General features: G+C 40.7%; 1 protein-coding gene across 1 annotated transcript in view; it reads left to right on the forward strand.

Moving 5' to 3' along the window:
• The window catches only part of MACF1 (microtubule actin crosslinking factor 1), a 239421-nt gene that overhangs the window by 58306 nt on the left and 154542 nt on the right, over window positions 1-26573 (forward strand). Inside the window, exons 6-24 of the mRNA XM_054721590.1 lie at window positions 4160-4326; window positions 5326-5438; window positions 5541-5647; window positions 6033-6152; window positions 6301-6396; window positions 7390-7517; window positions 7601-7694; window positions 7899-8053; window positions 8698-8974; window positions 10183-10311; window positions 11658-11735; window positions 12550-12711; window positions 14351-14455; window positions 15053-15148; window positions 17213-17338; window positions 19796-19948; window positions 20999-21153; window positions 25503-25629; window positions 26163-26346. Coding sequence (XP_054577565.1) covers window positions 4160-4326; window positions 5326-5438; window positions 5541-5647; window positions 6033-6152; window positions 6301-6396; window positions 7390-7517; window positions 7601-7694; window positions 7899-8053; window positions 8698-8974; window positions 10183-10311; window positions 11658-11735; window positions 12550-12711; window positions 14351-14455; window positions 15053-15148; window positions 17213-17338; window positions 19796-19948; window positions 20999-21153; window positions 25503-25629; window positions 26163-26346 — 2572 coding nt within the window. The remainder of the gene's footprint in view (window positions 1-4159; window positions 4327-5325; window positions 5439-5540; window positions 5648-6032; window positions 6153-6300; window positions 6397-7389; window positions 7518-7600; window positions 7695-7898; window positions 8054-8697; window positions 8975-10182; window positions 10312-11657; window positions 11736-12549; window positions 12712-14350; window positions 14456-15052; window positions 15149-17212; window positions 17339-19795; window positions 19949-20998; window positions 21154-25502; window positions 25630-26162; window positions 26347-26573) is intronic.

Raw genomic sequence — 26573 nt, forward strand, 5'->3', positions numbered from 1 at the left:
TGTATGCATTTTTAATTTTTCATCCCAAATGGAAAGTTAAGAAGAATACTGGAAAAATTATTATATGCTGCATGTACAAAAAAGGATGAATATCTAGAATACAGGAAGTGTAGTATAGGAGTAGTGGTTACAAGTGTGGAGCTAAGTTGGGATTTTTGTTCTACTACTCACTAGCACTATACCTTGGAGCAAGTTACTTAACTTCTCTGTGACATAATTTCCTCATTTGTAAAATGAGGATAAGTATAGTATATACTTTGTGGGGTTGCTGTGAGAATTATATTTAGTAGAATTGAAAACTATCCATATTCTGTGACCTAGGATTTCCATTCTAGTTATTATATTCCCTAGAGGGAGCTTCAAGATTCTGATTGGAATACTGACCCCCGACCTCTATCTGAGTCTGATGTTGGTTAAACACAACTGTCATTAGATACCTCTATCCAGGAATTTTTCATGAATAACTGTTCTGTACCCTCTTCTGCTCTCAAGTGAAAGTTTTTAAAGTCTGGTGCCTTCTCTGTTATGGGATGAGGTCAGCTAGAAACTTCAGGACATGAGAATCAAGTATCTGTTCATTATACCTAGTCTCAGTCCCTGAGAGTTATATATATAGGCTTATCCAACATACAAACTCCTCAGCCTGGTATTCCAACCACACCTACTACCTCATCATCTATTCTATCTAATCTTTTCTCCTATATCAGTTGCCAGTTTGCACCTTCTTATTTTAATAGGTCAACCCCTTAATCATCTACTATTCCTGTTTTAACTTATTTTAACTTCCAGTCTTTGTATCCACTTTCTGCCTAGAATTCATTTCCTCTTTCTCTTCCTCTGTTCTATAATATCCTTCAAGTGTGTGTTGAAATCATACTTCTTTAAGAAATACTTTTTATCACTTCAATCCATACTTAGTATTCATTCTGCCAAGATCCTCTTTTGGATATCATCATATGCTATATTATTGTTGATCTTTTGGGTCTTAAATTATATGTAACTTTTTCATGTGATCAACCACATATGACTAAATATAAGGTAAGACTTTTTTCCCTCCGGAAATTAGCCCTCAGAAAAAAGAGATTCTTTTTGTATTTGACTTTATAAAGTCTTTCTTATTGGTCTGTCAGTGAAATCATAGTTATTTCATTGAAAAGGATGAATGAATTTGGGTCACCATCTGCTAGTTCAATTTACTAGTATATCAGTTTTTGTAGAGATCAACTGACATAATTGATTAAACAAAAGGAGAGACCAAAAATTTAAGGAAGTTTTAGTTACTGTTCTTGGGAATTTAACCTCCTAATTTGAGGTGTTAAAGATAATTATATATAAGTAGTAATCACATTAAAAACTTAAAATTGCTCAGATATTTATAAAACACCCACAGACAACAAGTGGTCACATTACAGAAATCATAAGTAAGCACCAATAGAATGAATGAAACAAACAAACAAAAAAAATCCAGTGTTAATGCAACTGGATTCTTGTGGCTGAGAGTGAAATTTCCAGTGACTGCATGTATCTCCGAAATCTTAGAAATGTAGAAGATGTTTTCTAGAATATTCAAACAACAGCTTTATTTTTTTTAAGTAGATTTATTGGTGGAAAAGACATTGATGTCAAAGATGCAGAGTTTGAATAACATGGTTTTATGAAATGTAAAAGTGAAAAAGCATTAAACTAATGCATTACAGCCCTAGCTGGTTTGGCTTAGTGGATAGAGCGTCGGCCTGTGGACTGAAGGGTCCTGGGTTCGATTCCAGTCAAGGACACATGCCCGGGTTTCGAGCTCCATCCCAGTAGGGGGTATGCAGGAGGCAGCCAATCAATGATTCTCTTTCATCATTGATGTTTTCTCTCCCTCTCCCTTCCTCTCTGAAATCAATAAAAATGCATATTAAAAAAAGAAAAACATTAATGTATTAGATGTACCACTTAATTTTTAAACAATTGTATGTGTAAATAAATTTCAAAAAGTGTATGTATTCAAGAGAACCACAAAGCTTCCCTTCCTCCATTCCTTTCTTCCATTCACCTGTTAGCATTTGGGAAAGTTTGCGGACTGCCTTATTTCAGCCAGATATGGCATGTCTTAACTAAGAACTTGCAGAGCAAGCATGTCTGTTTTTTGTCCCCCCCTTTTCACCTGGCTAACTTCTACTCATATCTTAAAACTCCGCATAGATGTTGTTGTCTCAGAGAAGTTCCTTGGAATTGCTAGTTGGGTTACTTGCTTATCTCTGTCAGTGTTGACCTGTCTGTACAGTATATTGTCTCCTCTACTAAATGGCTTGGACTTGAAGCTCAAGGTTGTGCTTTTATCTTGAGATACCAAGAACTTAAACACAACTCCTTGAACATAGTTGTTGATTGCTCGAGAAATAACAACAGAATAAATAAATGGTGTTACGCTTTTTTTGTTCTTCTTTGTGGTGCCTGGAATTGTGTTAAGCACAGATGAGTTGTTTAGTAAATACTTGTCAAATTATTAAGAACTAATGAAGTTACTAGATATGTTTCAGAAAAGGAATGAATCAGGCCTTCACACGGTAGGCGTGCATGGTCTCTGGAATGGCAGTGAGGCTGCTCTCCCTCTCTGCAAGGCGGGAGGGAGAGAGCCCCCCGACACGGGAGCTGGGTTTCTGCATTTGGCAGATTAAGGTAAAAGCTTCTGTGTATTCCAAAGGACAGCACTGTGCACATCATGTGTGAGTATTAAATGAAGAGGGACAAACGCCAAATTTAATTCCTGAGATGGCTGTGACAATAATCCCGTTTTTCTCATTCAGTTCACAGTCTAGGAAGGGCCTTAATCCAACCCTCCAGGGACCCAAACACTTCCCTGTCTCATTAAAGCTTTTGTAGAAAATCCCAAGTAAAGCTGTTCATTGAACTATTTTCAGTGCAATATACAAAGAGACTGTGATTGGCAGATGGGTAATACTATCAGACTGACTGTGGTTGTACCGGACATACAGTCATGCAATGTCAATTAACTGGAATTTCCTTTTGAGTAAAAAACACAAAAACTCATTTTGTTTATTCAAGTTCTATCCCTTTAACTTCAACAAATCTATTTCCTGTGCCCAACAATGTGTTGCCTTAATATGTATGTGAGGGGCTATAGTGAAAGAACTGGGATAGGTCACTGGTGAGGGGTGATCTGTCATTGAAACAATAGCTAGAAATGTGAAGGAGAACTGGAGTAGAATTGGCACCAGGGAGGGGCTGTTTTCACCGGACTTACGGGATGATGGCTTGGGTGCTGTTATCCATTATTGTTGGGTCCTCAGCTTTGCAATCCTGTAGCTGCCCCTCACCCCCTGTACTTGGAGTTGATTGAGTTTTAGGGGAAGACTTACAGTGTGATAATACTTGTTAGAGATTGATTGATGCAATTTAATTAATTTACAATAAGAATAAAAAATTAATTGAAAAATATCCTTGGGTGAGGATTAACAAAACAAAAAAAGAATTTAACTGCCCAGTGATACAGTATTTGAAATGGCCACTCTGCATTTTGTTGCTTTAGGATATTATATGGGAAGGACATAATAATCTGAAGGTTGTCAGATGACTATGGGGTCAGAGCAGAGAGGTGGTGGGTGGAGGATGGATTTGTAGGATGAATTTATCAGCTGGCATTGTCAAAGTTTGGCAGCCTGATTGAAATGTATCTATCAAGGGACGAGAATCTTGGAATGTGCTGGGTAGGCCACCATTTTACTGTCAAAATCTTAGAGGCAATACTTACTGATTTCCCCTTTCAAGACTCCATGCAGGCTACCCATATTCTTTTATTCTCATAGCCTTTTGTTGGACATCTTAGTAAGATTAGCCTGCAGCTTTCTTTCATATTCAATAAAGTATTAGTAAAAGTTCCTAGCCCTGGTGTTTTCGTTTTTTTCTTCCGAATTTTAAAGTATCTTCTGCTCATGTTTAATCTAACCTATTATGAGTTGAGTTTATAAAATTAATATTCAGAGACTCAAAAGTGCCTGTTGTCGATTGTCCCTGTACTGACCACCAGGGAGGCGGTTACTCCCTGCTGCACTTAATGGAGATGTCTGAGAGACCATGCCTTCCCTGCCCAAACCTTCTTCTAAGAGCCGTATGTCTGAAGGGAGAAGGTTACTCCATGTCCTATCTTTGGCAGATCTCTGACATCTACATTAGTGGAGAGTCCGGGGACATGTCAGCCAAGGAGAAGCTGCTCCTATGGACCCAGAAGGTGACAGCTGGTTACACCGGAATCAAGTGCACCAACTTTTCCTCCTGCTGGAGTGATGGGAAGATGTTCAATGCACTTATTCATCGATACAGGTAGATGCAGTAGAATTTCAGTATGCCTGGAGGGGCTTCTTCTCATCTCTTGTTTGTAATTAATTATTATGTCACTTTCCCCCTCAACCAAGAATCAAGAATCTGATTCATTGTATTCATTTAAAAAGGAATGTGTACTGAACTCCTAGTGTTCTAGGCCCGTGATCGGCAAACTGCAGCTCGCGAGTCACATGCGGCTCTTTGGACCCTTGAGTGTGGCTCTTCCACAAAATACCATGGCCTGGGCGAGTCTATTTTGAAGAAGTGGCATTAGAAGAAGTTTAAGTTGAAAAAATTTGGCTCTCAAAAGAAATTTCAATCGTTGTACTGTTGATATTTGACTCTGTTGACTAATGAGTTTGCCGACCACTGTTCTAGGCACTGGACACAAATAGCAGTGAACAAAACAGCAATTCCAAGTTCTTGCTTTCATGGAGGTTATTTGTTTATTAGGCAACATACAAATACATGTTTGCTGTCCTACAGTGGTAAGTGCAATGGAGGGATAGAGAGTGACAGATGGGGGGTTGTGGTATTTTGGACAGAGGGTCAGAGATGGTCTCTCTGATGAGGATGTTGGAGCAGAGCCCTGAGGGCGTGAGTCATGCAGGCCTCTAGGGGTCAGAGTGTTTCAGTTGGAGGAAGTAGCGAGTACAGAGGGCCTGATGTGGAGGTTTGCTTAGAGAGCTGAGGAAGAGCAGGTGGCTGGAGTGAGATGAGCGAGGAAGACAGGAATTTTGAATGACAAAAATAAAAATTAATACACTTTTAGTGGTCATAAACATGCCCCCCAATTTTCACTCTGTAGTAGCTTATGATACCTTTCCCTTGAAACACAACAAGGCTACGGCTGTGTAAGTTTTGAATTGGGGAGTACTGGGCTCCTGGAGTGCAGTTGAAAATGGAGTTAGTACTAGGTACTTTTAAGGTTTTCTTTGTGTGAACTCATGTGTGGCGTGTAGACAGTGACCTTCCATGTGTGTTGGTGGACTTTTACAGGCCTGATCTGGTAGACATGGAGAGGGTACAGATCCAGAGTAACCGTGAGAATCTGGAGCAGGCTTTCGAAGTGGCAGAAAGACTGGGCGTCACGCGGCTACTGGATGCAGAAGGTGAGAGTGGACCCAAGTTAAGTATGTTTGGCAATATTTACTGTTCCTTCTCCTGGAAGGTTCCTTTGTTCTGACTAAGACATTTCTTACCCTTCCTCTCAGATGTGGATGTGCCATCTCCAGATGAAAAGTCTGTAATCACTTATGTGTCTTCGATTTATGATGCCTTCCCTAAAGTCCCTGAGGGTGGAGAAGGGATCAGTGCTACGGTAAAAGAACACTTAAAATACCTTCTGACTTTGATTTGTTTGGGTAGAATGTATTGAGTCAACCATATTTCTCATGGTATACAGAGCATTTTTATACAGAGCAAACTGGATTTATACCGTATTCATACACGGTCATTGTCCTTGGTCCCTGGGAGTGAGTCTGTCACTAATTTTGTAGCATCTAGCCTAGACTATTCTAGGTGTCAGGAAATTGAATCCCATCTTGGGAGCCCTTGAGGAGCTTTGAAACTGGGACTCTGAGTGTTACACTGAACAGGAAAAGGATTTTATGTGGTTTGGGGTGGCCTGAGCTACTTTCTGATGTGCTTGTTTTTTATACTGCTAATCAGAATGAAAATGTGTGGTATTTACCCTTTGACATTAGGAAGTAGACTCCAGGTGGCAAGAATACCAAAGCCGAGTGGACTCCCTCATTCCCTGGATCAAACAGCATACAATATTGATGTCAGATAAATCTTTTCCCCAGAACCCTGTTGAACTAAAGGTAAAATTATGGACTTGCATTGATTTTTTATAAATTAATTCTGAGGAATAAGTCTCGGAGCTGTTGCTGCTGGTTTCTGGGTGAGGTGGTACCAAAATTTGGGCCACATTGTTTGTACCCATTTATTCACCACATTTTAATTTTGTAGGCACTTTATAACCAGTATATACACTTCAAAGAAACAGAAATTCTGGCCAAGGAGAGAGAAAAAGCAAGAATTGAGGAATTGTATAAGTTATTGGAGGTAAGGAAGCTTATCCTTTGCTGAGACTTGGGGGTTGCTGGTTTGCTCTTTTGTTGTGTCTTTGTTAGACCTCCTGCATCCTCTTCCCAGCCTGCATTAACAGCAATATGCTAGGGTGACAAATCTGGCATCATTCTCGGCTGGTCTTGAAAATTTGTGGAAAGGGGCAGTAGAAACCATCTACATTTTCTAAAGGGCCTATTGAAAAGTGAGATACATTTAGCACTGGCTATGTGACTCAGTTTATTGGACGTTGTGCCATGCACCTAAAGGTTGCTGGTTCAATTCCCAGTCAGGGCACATGCCCAGGTTGTGGGCTCCATACCTGATAGGGGGGTGTGCAGGAAGCAGCTGCTGGATGTTTTGCTCTCACATCAATCTCTCTCTCTCTGTCTCTCTCTCTCTCTCTCTCTCTCTCTCTCTCTCTCTCCCTCTCTCTCTCCCTCTCCTCTCCCTCTTCCTCTCCCTCTCCCTCTCCCTCTCCCTCTCCCTCTCCCTCTCTCCCTCCCTCTCTTTCTCCCCTAAAGAAAACAAAGCAGACAAACAAAAAACAAAACAAAAAATCTTTTTTAAAAAGTAACATGCATTCAGAAATTTAGAGTTTTGTGTGAGTTTTCTTATTTCTCAGAGAAACTAAGTCTTCCCTAAGATGGAAAGAAAAGAGACTTCCACTCACATTTTGATTCCTAGAGAATTTGGAGCTATAGAGATGGGCATTTGAATGGGGGTTATTGAGAGGACAGGAGGAGTTATGTAACATGTATCAGGAATGGAAGGCTTTAGAGCAGGAGTCCCAGCATTTAGAGGTGATTGTTTTGCTCTCACCTCAAGGAGAGGTACTGCTAAATATTCCTATGTTGTCTATTATTAGACAATGGGAAAACTGCTAAATGGCTGGGTAAAGAAGCAAGAAGTGATGGCAAAGAATAAATTAAAACCAGGACCTGGGGCATGGCTGTGCTTTGGACTAAAAGGATCTCTGGGTTTTTTTAGGTGTGGATTGAATTTGGCCGAATTAAACTGCCTCAAGGATATCACCCTAATGATGTAGAAGAAGAGTGGGGAAAGCTCATCATCGAGATGCTGGAGCGAGAGAAATCACTTCGACCAGCCGTAGAGAGGTGAGTCCAGAGCCTGAAGCGGATCTGACATTACTGGGATGCTTTGGGCCCTACACTTGACTATGGTTTTGATCTTATTTTAGGCTGGAATTGCTGCTACAAATTGCAAACAAAATCCAGAATGGTGCTTTGAACTGTGAAGAAAAACTGACACTAGCTAAGAATACACTGCAGGCTGTAAGTCTCTGACTGTTTTGTCTCACTTCTTATGTCAAGTTTTTCACTTCTCGCCCTGTGTTCCAGTAGTTGAAGTTAACATTTGAGGCTTCCAGCTGTGCTACTTCCTTACTCTTGGAATTTCAGTGGGCCCCTTGGCTCCCTAGTCCTAGTGGGTGGGAGCAATGGGAGTGTTCCCACTCTTACTCTCCCTTTCTCCCTCAGGACGCTGCTCACCTGGAGTCAGGACAACCAGTGCAGTGCGAGTCAGATGTCATCATGTACATTCAGGAATGCGAAGGTCTTATCAGGCAGCTGCAAGTGGATCTCCAGATCCTACGGGATGAGAACTATTACCAGCTAGAAGAACTGGCTTTTAGGTGAGGAACATGGAACTCATACAGAAAGTTTGCTTACTGCTGAGGCTCATGGCTCAAGAGTCAGGTATTGAATTTTGTGACTTGACCTTAGAGTTCAGGAATACTACAGGTATTTTGGCTGGGAAATTCTCATGGTGGAGGACAAATTCCCCTTATTGCAGGCCCTGCCCACTAAGTAAGTGTAGGGTTTCCTAATCATTGTGGTATCTTATAACACCCCACATACTTCAGAGTGGCCTGCAGGGGTGGGTACCAGATCTGGTTTAGAATGCTGGTGATCTGATACGTCACTTTGTAGAGGAGGAAACTAAGACCCACAAAGGGGATGAAGATCACCCAAGACACATGGCTTATACAGAGCCAAGACTAAGACTTACATCTTTGGACCCCCTAATCTATTGTTTATTTTGTTATACCACCTTCAGGTTATATACACAGGTATTTGCTTCCCTCTAGTTAACACTGTAATTTGATATTTGCCTCTCTGCCATCTCTGTACAATGAAGATGTTAATAATATCACTTTGCATTCATGTAACACTTTCTTTTCTGATATCCTCATCCTTGTCAAATGGATAGGGAAGATTTTATTTTAAAAAGTACATTACAAATGTAAGTCTCCTCCTTTCTCTTCTTACATTTCAGGGTTATGCGTCTGCAGGATGAGCTGGTCACCTTGCGCCTAGAGTGCACAAACTTGTATCGGAAGGGCCACTTCACTTCACTTGAATTGGTTCCACCCTCTACTTTAACCACTACTCATCTGAAGGCAGAACCCCTGACCAAGGGAACCCATTCTTCTTCTACCTCCTGGTTCCGAAAGCCCATGACTCGGGCTGAACTTGTGTCTATCTCGTCCTCTGAAGATGAAGGCAATCTCCGATTTGTGTATGAACTACTGTCTTGGGTAGAAGAAATGCAGGTGGGTGAATATTCCAAATGCTTGTACAGTGCACAGCAACTTATCTAAGAGGACTATGTTGCTCTGTGTCCCTTAATTATTGATGCTGCCTAGGACTCAGACTCCTGTTTTCTTAAATTTTAAATGGATTGGATCAGCTCAGATCCTCAAAATTCCACACTGAATAGCATAGACTTTTCTGACTTAAAGCCATTAGAGAATTTGTTCCCTTCAGTTAACTGTGCTCCAAGTGGGAGCTTGTGGGAGAAGTTGCAGAGTCTATAAATCTCAGTTATTGTTTCTGAAATTTCCTCATTGGCAGAGAAGCTTAATTCTTCACTTTTTGTGTTTGGCCATAACTCTTACATTTAAGCAAGGCTTCTTTGTTTCACAATGCTGAGGGGCACTTGAAAAGAAAACTGTTTTTCAATTACAGTTGACATAATATTATAGTATTAGTTTCAGGTGTACAACATAGCGAGTAGGCATTTATATATAACTTACGAAGTGATCACCCCAATAAGTCTAGTATCCATCTGACACCATACATATTTACTGTAATATTATTGACTGTATTCCCTATGCTGTACTTTACATCCCTAGGGGGCACTATTTACATGTATTCTAGGACAGCGGTTGCCAACCTTTCGGACTTCACAGACCATCAGTTGGCGACAGCTGTTCTTGGATAATGGTTCAAGTTCAATATTGTCCTCCTTATCCTTCTAACCCTTTTGTTTGTGTGAGATATTTCCCATCTTCTGATGATGGAGTCCCCATGTACCAATAAATAAAAACATTCAAAGACAAGCTAATGTTTTAAAGTTCATTGGCCAATAGTTGATGCCGTGAATGAAGCTTATTATTTTCAGATATTTCTTTCTTATATCCATTTTTATTGTGAAATGAAGAGACTCTATAAAGGGAAATGCCTGAACTATAAAGTTAAGCATCTTCAGCCAGTGGAAACACCTTCCTGGTTGGTAAATTTAGGAACATCTTCCCATAATGCAGCAGCAAAAGCCTGCCTCTGCTGCTGTAGCTGGTGGGGTTTAGTTTCTAGCTCCTTGGGGGGTGATTATGGCATATTTTTCTGTACGAGATCATAATGGAGATATCCTTTTGCCAATCCTCTGCCTCTAGCCCCCTTGTCCAAAAGTTGATTGTGACAATTTTCTTTTTCTGCCAACTTAGCAGTAAGTTATTATATATGTGTTTTTCTTTTTCAGATGAAACTGGAGCGAGCAGAGTGGGGCAATGACCTGCCTAGTGTGGAGCTGCAGCTGGAAACACAGCAGCACATCCATACGAGTGTGGAAGAGCTGGGCTCAAGTGTCAAAGAGGCCAGGTTGTATGAGGTGCGTGGCAGTCAGAATCCATTAGGGAGGTAGTCAGGGTGGGTAACAGGGCAGTACGCACGATACAGCTGTCCCTAAGGAGAAGGGGGCTTTGGCAAGGAATGGTAACCATAAGCAGCACTTTACAGCAAACTCCTTTTCACATGAAATGTCCTTTTGCTCTTGAAATAACCTTGTGGGAAAGATACTTTTTTTATTAACTCTTTTTGGCAAAAATGAAGTGATCCTGAAAGCTAAGGTCAGTATTGGTAAGTAGTGGATGCAGTTTCCAAACTCAGACCCTCTGTTCCAAAAGTTCATGCTCTTTCCACTTCACCTTCTGTCTGCAGTAGAGAGCTGGTGTAGAAAAATTGTTCGGTCTCTCTTCTTTACTCATTCTACCTTCCCATTTTTTAATTTCTTTTTTTAAAATATATTTTTACTAGTAGCCCGTTTGCATGAAGATTCGTGCAATAGACCTTCATTCACCTGGCTGCCTGCACCAGTTTTCTGCCGGCACCGGGGACCCAGGCCTTGGCTGTGGCCACCGCCTTCTGCCTTCTTTCAGGGTCGGGGCTTGGCCCCGGGCGGTGGTCTTGGGCTCGGCCGCACCCAACATCCCTGCTAAGGATCGCAGGAGCCGACCCCCTGGTCGTTGCCTGCGATCTGTGCAGGCTCCCCGCTGGTGCCCGAGGCTTTCCCGGCCTTGGGCTCCGCCACACCCCAACGTCCCTGCAACGGTTTCCTAGTGGGCGTGGCTTGGTTGGTGGGCGTGGCTTGGGCGTAGCGAAGGTGCAGTCAATTTGCATATTTGTCTATTATAAGGTAAGATTGCTTTCAGAGAGGAAGGAAGATGGAGCGAGAGCTAGAAACATCAATGATGAAAGAATCATTAATTGGCTGCCTCCTGCACATCCCACACTGGGGATTGAGCTGCAATCCCGTCATGTGACTTGACCAGGAATCAAACTGTGATATCTGGTTCAGAGGTCAATGCTCAACCATTGAGCAACACCAGCTGGGCTCCTTTTTTTTTTTTTTTTTTTTTTTACTTCAGCTCTCCACTTCAAAAAAGAAGTTGAATGATTTTGGAATCCTTAGGCATAGGTTTTGTTTTTTTGTTAAGAAACTTTCCAGAATTACTAGAATAATAAGACAGTATTCTCCCTGCTGAACTGTTCCTCGTGTAGTGCTGCTCCAAGCTGTAAAATCTGACCCAGAAGTTTATTATCTAAGCTTCTGTTTTCTCAGAGTAGGTGGTCTCTACCTGTGTGCAGACGTAATGTTTACATATTTGAAACCATGTCATAAATATAGTTTACTTATCCTATCTCTAATGTGTTCCTGTTTCATTCCTTTCTTATCAGGGAAAAATGTCTCAGAATTTTCATACTAGTTATGTTGAAACTCTTGGAAAGCTGGAGACGCAGTATTGTAAATTGAAGGTAAACTGACTAACTCTGTGTTCTGTTCCTGGAGAATCTGGTTTCCTCCCAACACCTCCTTTCCCTAATTTGACTGTTTTCGTTTTCTGTTTATTAAATTACATCATGTACTTTGCCATTGTTCATATGTATATAATATTTTCTTAATGGAGCAGAACCACTGCCCCAGAAAGTTTTAAGTAGAGCTATCTGAGCTATCCTGCTTTCCCAAAGCAGTGGTTACCTGTGGTTTGTTTGTTTTTTAAAATATATTTTATTGATTTTTACAGACAGGAAGGGAGAGGGACAGAGAGTTAGAAACATCGATGAGAGAGAAACATCGATCAGCTGCCTCCTGCACACTCCCTACTGGGTATGTGCCCGCAACCAAGGTACATGCCCTTGACCAGAATCGAATCCGGGACCCTTGAGTCTGCAGGCCGATGCTCTATCCACTGAGCCAAACCAGTCAGGGCGGTTACCTGTGTTTTGAGACACCAAAACTAAAAGTTTGAGGTTGATAGGGAAGGGACTTCTCCCTGTAGTCTTCCTTCCTGTCATTCAAGATTGCTCAGAGTATGACGGGCCCAGGATCATTCTTTATCCAGGGAGCCCCACAAAGGCCAGGTGAGTTCCAACTTTTAGCTAAAATTGACAAGGGTTCTGGAATCCTGTGCCAAACTTGTACTAAATCTAAGTCAATGGAGAAGCACCCAGAGTTTAAAAAACAAGACACAATTCATTTCCTGAGTTACTCTTCACTTTGATGTCAAGTGTACTATCTTCTGCAGATGAAAGGCTGGTGGTTTAACTTTGTAATCCTTGCTTTGTCTAGGAAACTTCTAGCTTCCGGATGAGGCACCTTCAAAGCCTGCATAAATTTGTTTCCAGAGCTACAGCTGAGTTAATTTGGTTGAATGAGAAAGAGGAAGAGGAACTAGCATATGATTGGAGTGACAACAATCCTAATATCTCAGCCAAGAAAAATTACTTCTCAGTGAGTCTAGCACAACATGCCTGTCATATTTATGTAATAGCAGCAGAAGGAGACAGAGGGTCTAGCCTGCTGAGAGCTAGGGTTCCTGGATTTTCATTCTGCTAGACAGAAATAGGGACCCTGCTTAATGCATCTGTATATGTGAGAAGTATCCATGGAGAGAGGGAAATCCAGCCCTGGAATGAATTACTTAGAATGCATTGAGAAAGGCAGAGTCTTGGGTTCATGGAGCAGCATGCAAGTAGAGTCATTTCAGAAGCAATATAGCTTTGTGGTTAAGATTATAGGCTTCAGAGTGCACTAGACCCAAGTTAACTTATCCCTCCACTTACTAGCTCAGTGACTTTGAGTACATTTTTTAATCTCTCTGGACCTCTGTAAAATGGGATAATAGTACCCCTTCACAGGGATTTATAAAAGACTCAGTAAGATTTAATAACTAATAATCTTAGTATTGTTTAACTGAAGTATACTCTTGGCTTCTCAGAAATGCTGAATTCTCCATTTAATAATTTTTTTGGTCTCAATTTCTTTTTTAAAAAGTAAGTTTTTATTGATTTTTAGAGAGAGAGAGGAAGGGAGAGGGACAGACAGAGATAGAAACATTGAGAGAGAAACACCAATTAGCTGCCTCTTGCATGCCTCCTACTAGGGATGGAGCCTGTAACCCAGGCATGTGCCCTGACTGGAAATCAAACAGGTGACCTCTTGGTTCATGGGTCAGTGCTCAACCACTGAGACACACTGGCCGTGATCAATCTCTTTTTTTGTGAAATGGGAAGGAAAATTCAGCATTGGACTATGGGACAATGCTTTGTATTCTTTTCAGTGAAATATGTATATAAATAAGTAGGGTTATTTTTTGCTACTTTTAGTATTTCTACATCTCAGAGGATTTTTAAACATTTTATAAACCCTCTGCAAATAGGAAACGTTTTTACTAACACTTTAGATACTTTAATTCCATTAATTTAGAAGTGTGGTGTGTTTTTTTTTTTTAATATAAGCTATTCCTGAATAGAGAGTGGTATAGGATCCTTCTGAAGTAAAGAAGAAATAATAGATATGATAATACAATAAACAGTCTGTATGAGGATGGAAATAAAGCCCTGAAAGAAATGTAAATAAGGTGCTTGGAAAGCATCAAGGAGGACCAGTCAAATCTGATCCTAAGGTTCAGTACCCAGCTTCACAGAAGAGCTGGCATCTAAACTGGGTCCTGTAATGTGAATAGAATTTCGAGCCAGAGGTGGACACCATAGTCTAAGGGAATAGTCTTAGCAAAGCCAACCAGTCAGTGATACAGATCCACTGTTGTGTCAGGTGCGGTGTTAGTGGGTGCTGCCATGAACTGGCCACTCTGGCCAAGCTATTTCCTTTCTCTGCTTCCAGTGCTCATCCTGTGTTCTCCCACTTACTCAGCTCTGGCTGGGGTCCCAAGTCCTTTGTGAATCATTTGCCAGTAATTCCAGCATTTTTGCTCTTCTCTGAAATCCTTTGGCATGTATTGTTCATGCATCTCATTTTGGCATTAGCCACAGTGTTGCAGGCTTTTTAAAGGCAGGGCAGGGAACAGAGCCTTTTATTGCTACTCTTCCCTTAATAGCACTTATTGCATAAAGTTGAATTCAATTTTCAGGAGTTGACAATGGAACTGGAGGAAAAACAGGATGTGTTTCGGTCTCTACAAGATACAGCAGAGCTGCTATCACTTGAGAACCACCCAGCCAAGCAGACTGTGGAGGTATGTGACTTGAGAACATGTAAGGGCCAAGTGCTCAGAGGTGGTTGTTTATAAAAGTACTCAAATCAGAGGCTTTGTTCTGCTGCAGGACCTGGAGGAAATGCCCAGGATCGTTTGTCTTGGCGTTTCTCCCTTTTCATCCCAGCCCCCAGAAGACTGCAAACAGTTTTGATGGTCTATGGGCAATACTACGAGAAACAAGATTGAATCCTAACTTCATGGGGAAAATGGCTTGGACCACATATTTTCCAAATAACTGTCCGGATAGGTCCTGTCTCTTGTTGATGTGGTGCCTTTGCCCAGAGAAGTGGAGCAATCCAGGAGGGTTTATTTATGCCTGGGTTTTGCTGGCCAGATCATGTAGTTGCAACCGAGTGTGGAAGAGGCCTTTTCTATGTAACCCCTTCTAACAAAATCATGTTGGATAAAAGACAAGCCTCTTGCTTATGGAAGCATTGAGCGGCTGCCAATCAAGTATCGCCATGTATCTTCTGTATCCTCTCTGTCATTAGCAGCCTTGTCCTTGGAAGGGAGCATTGCACGCGTATTTTGGGTCAATTAATCTCATGCCCTGCTGTCTGTGCTTGGTGGTTGCAGGCTTACAGTGCCGCTGTCCAGTCCCAGTTGCAGTGGATGAAACAGCTGTGCTTGTGTGTCGAGCAGCATGTGAAAGAGAATACTGCTTACTTTCAGGTATGTGGGCTTTGTGTTTTTCTGTGTGCATGTTTATGTGTAACTGTGTGTGTGTATGTTGTAGAGGATGAGAAGAATATTTGTTTTTATTCTGGCAAGAGATTTTGTGTGTCTGTGCATATACACAGGGGTGGGCAAAAGTAGGTTTACAGTTTATATGGAAATACAATAATCCTATCTAATAAAGAGCTAATATGAAAATGGTCATCACACCCTCGCGCCCTGGTGTCCTCATGCCCTTGCATAGGAACTGCTCAGACACTCAACACTGGGGAGAATGGCCTGGGGAACAGCCAGGCACAAATGAGTTCACGAAAAAGGCATGGGGACCAGCCAGGCTGTGGCCTGGGAGAGGGACAATCTGCCCGCCCCGCAGTCCTGGGCGCCTGCGGCTGCGGCCCAGGCAAAGCCGCCCGCCCACGGTCCCCTGTGGCTGTGGCTGGCCCGGGTCCTGGGTGCCTGCAACCATCCGGAGGAGGGAATCCTGGGTCCTGGGTGCAGGGTGAGGCAGAGGCGGTTAGGGGTGATCAGGCCAGCAGGGGAGTAGTTAGGGGTGATCAGGCTGGTAGGGGAGCAGCTAGGGGTGATCAGACAGGCAGGCAGAGGTGGTTAGAGGCGATCAGGCAGGCAGGCAGAGGGGTTAGAGGTGATCAGGCAGGCAGGCAAGTGGTTAGGAGCCAGTGGTCCCGGATTGTGAGAGGCAGTTGGACATCCCCCGAGGCGTCCTGGATTGGAGAGGTTGCAGGCCAGGCTGAGGAATCCCCCACCTCCGTGCACGAATTTCATGCACCGGGCCTCTAGTTAATAAATAATAATGCAAGAATAAACTCTGTTTTGTGTACTCAAAATTGTAAACCTACTTTTGTTCACCCCTATATATGGGAAAGGCAAGGTTAAAAACTGATCTGTGGCCCTAGCCAGTTTGGTTCAGTGGAAAGAGCATCGGCCTGCAGACTAAAGGGTCCCAGGTTTGATTTGGTCAAGGGCACATGCCTGGGTTGCGGGCTTGATCCCCAGTGGGGGGCGTGCAGGAGACAGCTGATCAATGATTCTCTCTCGTTGATCTTTCTATCTCTTTCTCCCTCTCCCTTCCTCTCTGAAATCAATAAAAATGTATTTTTTAAAAAGCCAAAAAAGTTATCTGTGTCAGTGATCTTCTGTTGTATAAACCAGCAACCTAAAACTTAGTGGTTTAAAATAACAATTATTTAGTTAGATCATGATTCTATGGGTTGGCAATTTGAGCTGTGCTCAGCTGAGTGGTTTTTCTCAACTTGCCTGGCTGCAGGCAGCTGGCAGGCAGGCAGACTGGGGGCTGGTTGGTCCCAAATGGCATCACTCATATGTCTGACTGTCTCTAGCATCCAATAGGCTATCCTGGGCTTCTTCACAGTGTGCCTGTGTTCCACAAGCAGCAAAAGAGAGGAAGCCCCAGTCACACGTACTTGCTTCTGCTGTCACATTTGTTAACATGCCAGTGGCCAGAGGAAGTCATGTGGCCATGCCCAGCTTCAAGGGGAAGAGAAATTGACTCTATCTCTTGATGGGAAGACCTGTAAAATATTAGGATCATTTTTTTCTACAATTTGTCACAGCATGCAAAATATACTACTTGTTTTCAAGTGAGGATGGGCAGAGGAAATAAACTATTATCTCTGTTTGGTTTTGTCCTAAGTTAAATCATCTTCCTGATCATGTTGTAATTACATCAATAAATTAAAACATTTGATAACTCAGCATCTAGGCTTTTGTGAACTATACCTCACAACCAAGTGCTGTTTCTAGTCAGAAGTAAAGAGGAATGAGCATTGATTTCTGAGAGGGTGAAACAGACTGACTTTTCCATGGGGTTCAGTAGGCTTTGTGCTGGCCAGCACTATTTCCCGGCTGAGGCAATATAAAGCCTCCGGTTTATACTTTCATGGTCTTTGTAATGAAATATCACTCTCCGGAGAGTCTAATCAGCTTTGCTCAACTCTGCATGGTAGGATTTTTCTTTCTCAGTTAAGATCTTGGTGTTGTGATGTAATGAACACAAGGCATGCCTTCCTTCTATCCCCACAGTTCTTCAGTGATGCACGAGACCTGGAGTCATTCTTGAGGAACCTCCAAGACTCCATCAAACGAAAATATTCCTGTGACCACAACACCAGCTTATCCCGCCTTGAGGACTTGCTCCAGGACTCAATGGTGGGTGTTGCATCAGTGGGATGATTACAGAAACATACTCTGAGAAACAGAGTAAACCCTCTCAGCTGCTGCTGTTTATATCCTTGAAAGCTACAGGGCAGTGGGTCATTGTTATAACGTTTGCCTCACATTCTAATGGAATTTAATCAGTTTTTCTTTCTTTTTTCTTTTCTCTTTTCTTTCCTTAAAGAGGTTGCTAATAAGATTCCTTTGGGTATGTTATTGAAGTAAAGGCCTAGTCATCTCCCCTTGAGCCACTTAGTGCTCATCATACTTTCTTTGCATTGTTCCTAACTATTTCAGTTCAGTAGTTGGAGCCAAAGATGAGGTATAGGGTCGAAGGGGATTGACATAAAATTCTTTTTAAGTCTCTCATGTGAAGAGAATTTTTAAAACAAAAACTCCCAATGAACTAGACCTGAACCAAATTTTTCCTCCTTCACAACGTTCTTTTGGTAATGATGAGGCTCTAGAAAATGGAATTTAATTAAGGACATTAAATCTTTATATATAATGCAATATTCAGTTTATTGATGTAGCAATATTTACTTTTTAAATATTACTGCATTCAGTATTTAATCCAAAACAGTTTTATATTTATTTCTTCCAGTGAGCTATTCCTTCAGGAGTGCTGGTGTAAATCAGCAGCAGGGCTACTTGCATTTAGTGAATGTATTATTACATAGAGTTGGCAAGGCAAGGCTCAAGGTACATCTCACAGTGAGACAGAAATATGTATGTAATGGGGAAATTACTTTTTCTGTATGAGAAGCCAGGGAATTGTCACATTTCAACAGACAACTATAAAGGAAGCAGAATAATACCAAACAGTGCCATTTTTTGTGTGGGTGAGACTTGGGCATTTGTGAGCATTAGTTAATTTTTAAAATATATTTGCAGGTATTGTAAACCTATGAATGGGTTTACATTCAGTGTTTTAACTGGGAAAATAATCTGTTAATTTAATTAATTTGGAATGAAGGGTAAAAAGCTGATTTTCAGATGTTGTCTCTAGAATGTCTCTCTTGGAGGTACTTCAAGTATGAAGGAGGAATATAATAATCCTTGGCTATTATCTCCTCCCTCCCACAGAGTACCTTCCTGTTGTAGGGTAACTCCTCTGCAATTGTTATATCTTCTCTTCTCGAGGGTCGCTGCTCTGTTCCCTCCTCTCCAGGTCAGGGGCATCGGGTTGGCGGCATCATCTGGGCATGGAGTCACCTGGGTCTGCTCCTCAGCTTGTCCTCAGCTTTTCGTCAGGTTCGGGAGCATCTGTCCTGGCATCTGGTTCTTTGCAGAACTTTTACCGCGCTGAGCACTTGGTCTCTGGAGTTTGAGATGTTTGGCTGTGGGTTAGACAGAAATTGACTTCTTTATTGCAAGGAAAATGGCATGGGTAGACCAGCTCTCAAGTATGGAACCGTGTGGCTGTCTCCCTGATATATTCCATTCCTCTTTCTTAACTAATAAGTTAAAGTTGTATTTCTTCCAATCATGCTCCCTGGGACAGGCAAAGGTAGTTTATTTAAGCATTTCTTTCTTTTTTTACTTGCATATTCTTAATTCCTTAATGGCATTTCTTAACATTATTAACTCTTTATTCTCATTACATTTACTTCCATCCTAAGAAAGTCCTCTTCTGGGGAGTTTTTATACCTCAAAATGGGCTTGAAACATCCTGGTTAATCTTTTACTTTAATGGAATTGGCAGTAGATTGCTACCAATTTTGTTGACAAGAGGTTCATTAGTTTTTAAGATAATTGGGTTTGCAGAGACTTGAGAGTTTTAATTTTGCATGGTACTGCTTTCAAACCTATCCAATTTACATGGCTATCGCACAGCAAGATACTAAAAGGTAAATCCTAAATCATTTGTCATGATGCCTTCACCAACTGCATTGATTGTTGGTTGAAGACCTAAGATCTTTCTGGAGAAAGTTTGATTCAGTTTTAGAAACTACCATAAAATATTTGTGGTAGATATAATTATTTTTAAAAACTTAAAGAGCTTAACTCTGGCTTCTCCTAAGCAGAAGGCAAGAACTGGCTTCTACCAGTGAAAAATTGAATAATAACAACAATAACAACATAGTTGTTATTATTGTTTTTGACGTCTATGTTCTCTGAACTTATTTGGGGAAATCCTTTGCTAACTTAAAGCTGTATTTGGCAGCTAGACGTTCTTTTTTTGTTTTATGTTTTGTTATTTTGCATGCTGCTTTATGGTTGGTTAATTGAAAGGGCACAGGGAGAAAACTGCACAATTTGAGTACAAAAGCACCTGGTAGAAGACAAAAACAGTCTCCTTTCTTCTGTATCCTTGTGTTTCTAAGACGGCTCCACCAAGGATCATTTAACTGAGAAGTGACCTTCTCTGAGCAAGTGGAGCACTCAGTTTTCTCTGTTAGCCACCCTGAGGAGCAACAGTGTCCTTCTGATTTTCTTCTCACTTTGTAGGATGAGAAGGAACAGCTTATACAGTCCAAGAGTTCTGTTGCCAGTCTTGTTGGGAGATCAAAAACAATTGTTCAGCTAAAGCCACGCAGTCCCGACCATGTGCTAAAGAGCACCATTTCTGTGAAGGCCATCTGTGATTACCGGCAGATCGAGGTAAGGAGGTGGAAAGGATATTTCTGTCTCTAGAGGGAAGGGAAGGGAGAAGGGAAGCCTTCGGTCAGGACTATGATAATGAGGAAAGATCAAATACTAGAGTTTTTAACATTTAGAATTGAAACAAGGTTCTTTCACTTGGATCATTCCATTCAGTTCATCTTACCCCCCCCCCCCCACCCCCATCCAGTGCATTCTTTATCCTACCACCAGCACTTACAAACAAGTGTCATTCCCCTGCTTAAGTCCCACAGCAATTCCCTTTTCTTTGTAGAAAGTCTGAATTCCTTAACGTGGCTTCAGGGTCCTGAATAATTTTTCTTTACCTCTCTAGCCAAGACTGGGTCATGTCCCTCCTGTGCATTCTCAGTAAATTGCATGTGTCATTTAGTATTGTAGCTGTATATCCCACCAGAATATGTGGAATATAGACCATGTTTGTCAGCTTAACCTTTCTCCATTTTTATCTCTAGTGGCCTAGCATACTTCCAGGTAGATAGTAGGCTCCATAAATATTTGTTATACAAAAGAATGAGTGACTTTTTCTGTACTTTTCTGTCTCAATTCTGTCCATAAAATAGGGGTAATACTGTTGGTTACTTATCATCCAAGAGAAAGAACTGGTGATTCCAACTACTTAAACATTTTCAGGGATTTGGGTGGGACAACAGAAAGGGAGGAGGAGGAAGTATCAAAAGCGAAGTTGTGAGTACTCATGTCCCTTTAATTTTCACTCTAATGGTTGTGTGTATGGAAGATTGCTCTTGGAGGTCTTACTGTCTCCTTCTACCCTTCAGTCACTGAGTTACTTGACATGTAACAGGCATTTCATGAACACTTGCTTCCTGGATTTATTTGATGTCCACAACCTTTCCTGTGTTGTGTATTTTTACATGATATCTTTTTGTCAGAATTAGGGACTCTCACTAAGTGATGGCAGATCTCCAAAATGATTTTTCTTGAGGATTTTGTAGCCTTGGGATCAGGTGCCAGGTAATAATGGTTTGTTGATTTATCCATTAGCAATAACTTATAAATCTGTCTCTTCAGATTACTATTTGCAAGAATGATGAATGTGTTTTAGAAGATAATTCCCAGAGGACCAAGTGGAAAGTGATCAGCCCCACAGGGAATGAGGCCATGGTGCCATCTGTCTGTTTCCTCATTCCTCCACCCAATAAGGATGCCATTGAGATGGCCAGCAGGTAACTTGGCTCAACTGCCACTCTGTACTGCCACCTCTGCTCTTTGACGTGGGAGAACTGATCTCCTTGAACAGAGCAACTAAATTTAAAGTTTCTTTTGAGAAAGATCCTCTATTAGGATATCAAGACTTAGACTGCCAGCCACATAGTAAATTTTCAGTAAATGCTTATCTTCAATTGAGATATATTTGGTGATATATATATCTTTTTTAAACAAGTTCTTGGTTATAAACAGTTTAATCTCGGAAGATTGATTTATGTAGTGACAGCTAATTTTCTTCTTTAATTTATATTTTATTAGAGTAATATGTACATATTTTTAAGAGTTGAAGTATACCAAAACACTTATAATAAAAACTACCAACTACCCTCTCCACCCCAGACTTCTGCTTCCAAGTGTCAATTATTTTTAACTCTTTGAACAGATTTTTCAGGTTTTAATTCCAAATTTATAAATAATGTGATTATTTTTCTGCTATTTTCTGATTTTTTTCAACTTTAGAAATTATCTATTGACTTCCTACTCTAGGATATTAACATTTAACTTGCCACACATATACCTGCATAAACTTCTCCTTTTCCCATCTTCCAAATGTAGTTATGCCACAGTTTTTGTTTAAACTGGTATTTTTGTGTTGTTATATTAAATGGCTTATAGCTGAGCCACACAGTACTGTAGGGGATGGTTGTGAGATTTACCCCTGTTGTGTCTTTCCTCTCTAAACTCATCCATCCTCTGCCACTCTCCTTGCTCAGCTCCAGGAACCCTCATCTTTTTCCTGTTTCTCAAACACCACAAGCATATTCTTGCCTCAGGCCTTTCACTTCCTCTGCTTGCTTTCAAATATTTATGTGATTCACTCCCTCGCTTCATTCAGTTCATCTTACCGCCCACCCCCACTCACTGCCTGTCACTTTCTGTCTCCTTTACTCATCTTAATTTTTTTCATAACACTTAATACAACCTAACAGATTATATGTTAGTTTATTGTCTCCCCCCTCCTGTTAGAAGTTCCAAAAGAGTAGAGGTTTTTGTCTGTTTTGTTTATTTCTGTAGCCTTAGCACTAGAACCATTCTGGCACATAGTAGGTGCTCGGTAGGTGGTTGTTGAAGGAGAGAAAGAATGAGTGGGTGATTGAATATAATTATAAGTAAATTATTTTATTTGCTTTTTTTTTCATTTGCTTTCTTGTATAACTTTTTGTTTTCTTGGAGTTCATAATTTTTATTTTTAAATACATTGTTATTAATTTCAGAGAGGAAGGGAGAGGGAGAGAGATAGAAACATCAGTGATGAGAGAGAATAATTGATCAGCTGCCTCCTGCACACCCCACACTGGGGATCAAGCCTGCAACCCGGGCATGTGCCCTGACCAGGAATCGAACTGTGACCTCCTTGTTCATAGATCAGTGCTCAACCACTGAGCCATGCTGGCTGGGCTGGAGTTGATAACTTAAAAAAATTTTTTTTATTTATTGGAGTGATGTTGTTAATAGGATCATATAGTTTCAAGTGTACATTTCTATGATACAGGATCTGTATATTGCATCATGTGCCCACCACCTAAAATCAAATCATCTTCTGTCACCATATATTAGGCCCCCTTCTGCCTTACCCCCTTCCCTTTGGTAACTATCACACTCTCTGTGTCCACGAGTTGTTATATATCCCATGGATGAGTGAAATCATGGTTCTTAGCTTTTCCTAACTGACTTATTTCACGTAGCATAATATTCTCAAGGTCCATCCATGTTGTCACAAATAGTAGTATTTCATCTTTTCTTATGGTTGAGTAGTATTCCATTGTGTATACATACCACATCTTTATCCAGCCCTATGTCTAAGGACACTTTGGTTGTCTCCATGTCTTGGCCATTGTGAGTAATGCTGCAATGAACATAGGGGTGCATATGTCTTTGCAAAAGACACATTTTTTAGCCAAAACCGGTTTGGCTCGGTGGATAGAGTGTCGGTCTGTGGACTGAAAGGTCCCAGGTTCGATTCCAGTCAAGGGCATGTACATTGGTTGCGGGCACTTCCCCGGTGGGGGGTGTGCAGGAGGCAGCTGGTCGATGTTTCTCTCTCATCGATGTTTCTAGCTCTCTATCCCTCTCCCTTCCTCTCTGTGAAAAATCAATAAAATATATATTTTTTTAAAAAGACACATTTTTTAGGTTTTTTTTGGTGGATACCCAGAAGAGAGATTGCTGGGTCATATGATAACTCTATTCTTAGTTTTTGATAAGTCACCAGGTTGTTTACCATAGTGGCTGTACCAATAATTGTTTTGTTTTTAAGTTTGCTTAGTTGTCTATTTGCATATTATGAATTTATTCCCAAACTTTACTACATTACTGTAAAAGACTGGCCAAACACTATAGGTACTTTCTGTTTTATTATTTTCTCTTGGAAACATCTCTCCAGTCTGAACCTGCTGTGTAGGCCTCAGTACTGCCTCCCTGGCATTTCCCTTCATCTTCACCCTGAAGACTTGCTTTGTCTCTCTTCTGTGTGGACCCTTTGATTCCTAGAAACCAAGTCTTATTTGTTGATTTATTCCCTGGTTTAGGAGAGTACACTCTCCAGGAGCCTACTGAGAAAAAGTCCATGAGAAGTAAAGTTTTTGAGAGCTCTCATATCTGAAAATGTCTTTCTTTTCTCTTCATAATGAATGGGTCAGTTACGAATTTTCATAATAAAATTCTTTTAAAAGTTATTTCACTCTGAGCCTTGAAGACACTGTTCCACTGTTTTCTATCTTCCAAGGTTTGTTGTTGAGAAGTACAGTAGCATTCTCATTCTTTATCTTTCTTTATTTAAAATATATTTTTTATCTTTCTTTATCTTTCTTTATTTAAAATATATTTTTTATCATTCTTAATAATATATTTAAAATATATTCTTTCTCATTCTTTATCTTTCTTTATTTAAAATATATTTTTTATTGATAATAGTGTTATAGATAAATCCCATCCTCTCCCTTCACCCCCTCCTCCCAGCCTTTACCCCCCCTGCCCAAGTCTATTGCCCTATTGCCTGTGTCATGGGCTATGTATATAAGTATATAAGTTATTTGGTTTATCTCTTCTCATCCCCCAACTCTATCTTCCTTTTTTTTTTTTCTCTTAAGTTTATAAAACTGTCAGATTCTCCCTTTGTAGTGAGCAGTACTATGCTTTTGACAGATGCACAGAATTGCGTATCCTCCACTACAGTCACAATACAGATCAGTTTGATAATTTAACCTTTTGAATGAAATATTTTTCTTTCTGAAGCTTTTGAAATCCTTTTTGTCTTTAATCTTTGGAGGAGATGCTCTGTCCTCAGGTGAATCTTTGTGCTTACCCTGAATACAAACTGCAAACTCACATCTTTAAGCACTGGGGAAATTTTTGTTGGATTGTTTATTTAATTATTTCCTTTTCTATGTACTGCTCTTGCTTTTAAGAACTCTCATTTGATCTGAACTGATTCTCTAATTTTCTTTCTGCTTTATATTTCTTTGTGTTTTTGTTCTTTGAAATGTCCTGAACTTTTATTTCAACTTTGCTGATATTTTAGTGGGATTTTTGGGAAAAGGGAAGATCTATAATAATAAAAGCATAATGTGCTAACTAGACCAGACAGCCAAACTACCTTCCGGACGAAGCTGGGGCTTCCAGGGCCGAGCCCCTTGCAGGAATTTCGTGCATCGGGCCTCTAGTAAACTAATGAGTTTAATGTCTTTTATTTTTAACTGACAATCCTGGCTTCTAGTTTTTCATCCTATATTAATATCTCACATTTCTCAATTCAAGCTTATTTGGTATTTGTTGCATGTGTCTGTGTATCTGTGAGTTTGTCTTCCAGAAGTTGAGACTGAATTAGGCATGGGATGCTTGAGAAAAAAATCTTCTCAAGCAGTTTCCCTCTATATACCAGATGATTAATTGCTATTAACTTTTAAACATTTTAGCAGTTTTGTAAATATACCGAACATAGCAAATTACTTTTTAAGTGTTGATGTCATTTTTCAACAATTCCAAGTGAGATTATTTTATCTCTAATTTTCTCTGCCATTGCTTTCTCTGAGTATTTTCTCCCTCTAACCCTTGAAATGATGTTATATTCAGGTAACATTTATGAGATTGCTAAGTGTGTGCTGACATAATATATATAATGCAGCAAATGAGATTGTATGAGATCTCAAGTTATTTTGTTCTAAAGATGCTGTGCATTTTTTTTGAAAGTATTTGGCTTGTTGCCTATCTCTGCTCAGCATATAAGCTCAGTTCTGCTAATCACATTTTTTTCTGAGATGGTCTCAAATTTTAGAAAAGCTATAACCAGGTTCTGTGTTGTTCCTAGAGTGGAGCAGTCTTATCAGAAGGTGATGGCCCTTTGGCATCAGCTACATGTCAACACCAAAAGCCTTATCTCCTGGAACTATCTGAGGAAGGACCTCGACCTTGTAAAGACCTGGAACCTGGAAAAGGTAATTGTGAAAACATCACCCCAGGCTCACATCCTACTGGCAAGCTTTTTTCAGAAAGAACTTTTTTTCATCACTGAGATCCTACTCACCCAATCAGAATAAAATGGAATCAGGGAGACTGGTTCAGGGTTAGGGGCCTGAAACTCTTAGGAACTAGAAACAGCAGCCTGAATGGTTAAGAAATTCCTGATGAAATAACATATTTGGTCTTCTTGGCAGAAGGAGAAAGTTGTAGGCTTCTCACTGCAGGATCAGCATCTCTTTTGCACAAGTGTATGTAGCAGGGGAGTATGGTGAATTAGCCAATATTAGGGTTATGTCCAAGGGGGCGCAAAGGGTGCTTCTGGGGTGCGAGTGCTGTTCTACTTCTTAACCGAAGTGCTGATTACGTGGAAGGTTCACTTTGTAAAAACCAGCATAATTACAGTTATGGTTTGTACATTATTTTGTGTCTATGTTAAATGTAAAAAAAGAAAAAAGGAAAGTGTTATGTTCCCATTCTGGTGACATTTTTTCTGGCTTTTCCTGTCTAGCTTCGGTTATCAACACCAGAGGAGTGCCACCAAGTTATGAAGACCCTCCAGGCCCACTATGAAGACTTCCTGCAGGATAGCCGGGACTCCGTGCTCTTCTCCGTGGCGGACCGCCTGCGTTTGGAAGAGGAAGTGGAGGCTTGTAAAACCCACTTCCAGCACCTGATGAAATCCATGGAGAATGGTGTGTGCGCCTTGGGAAGAGGAGGAGTACAGGTGGAATGAGAGTTCTGAAGGGTGCTGCCAGACCCTGCATATAAACTCGAAAGTACTGTCACCACTAACACTGAAACCTTGAGAGAGAAAAACTCGTAGAGATGAATTCAGATCATGGAAGAAGAGGCCATATTTTAGTCTTTATTGCTAATCAACCCATCACATTTTCTTGTGGAAATAATATGTTTGGGTCCT

Source organism: Eptesicus fuscus, chromosome 9 (genome assembly GCF_027574615.1).
Source record: "Eptesicus fuscus isolate TK198812 chromosome 9, DD_ASM_mEF_20220401, whole genome shotgun sequence".
NCBI classification, from domain to species: Eukaryota; Metazoa; Chordata; class Mammalia; order Chiroptera; family Vespertilionidae; genus Eptesicus; species Eptesicus fuscus.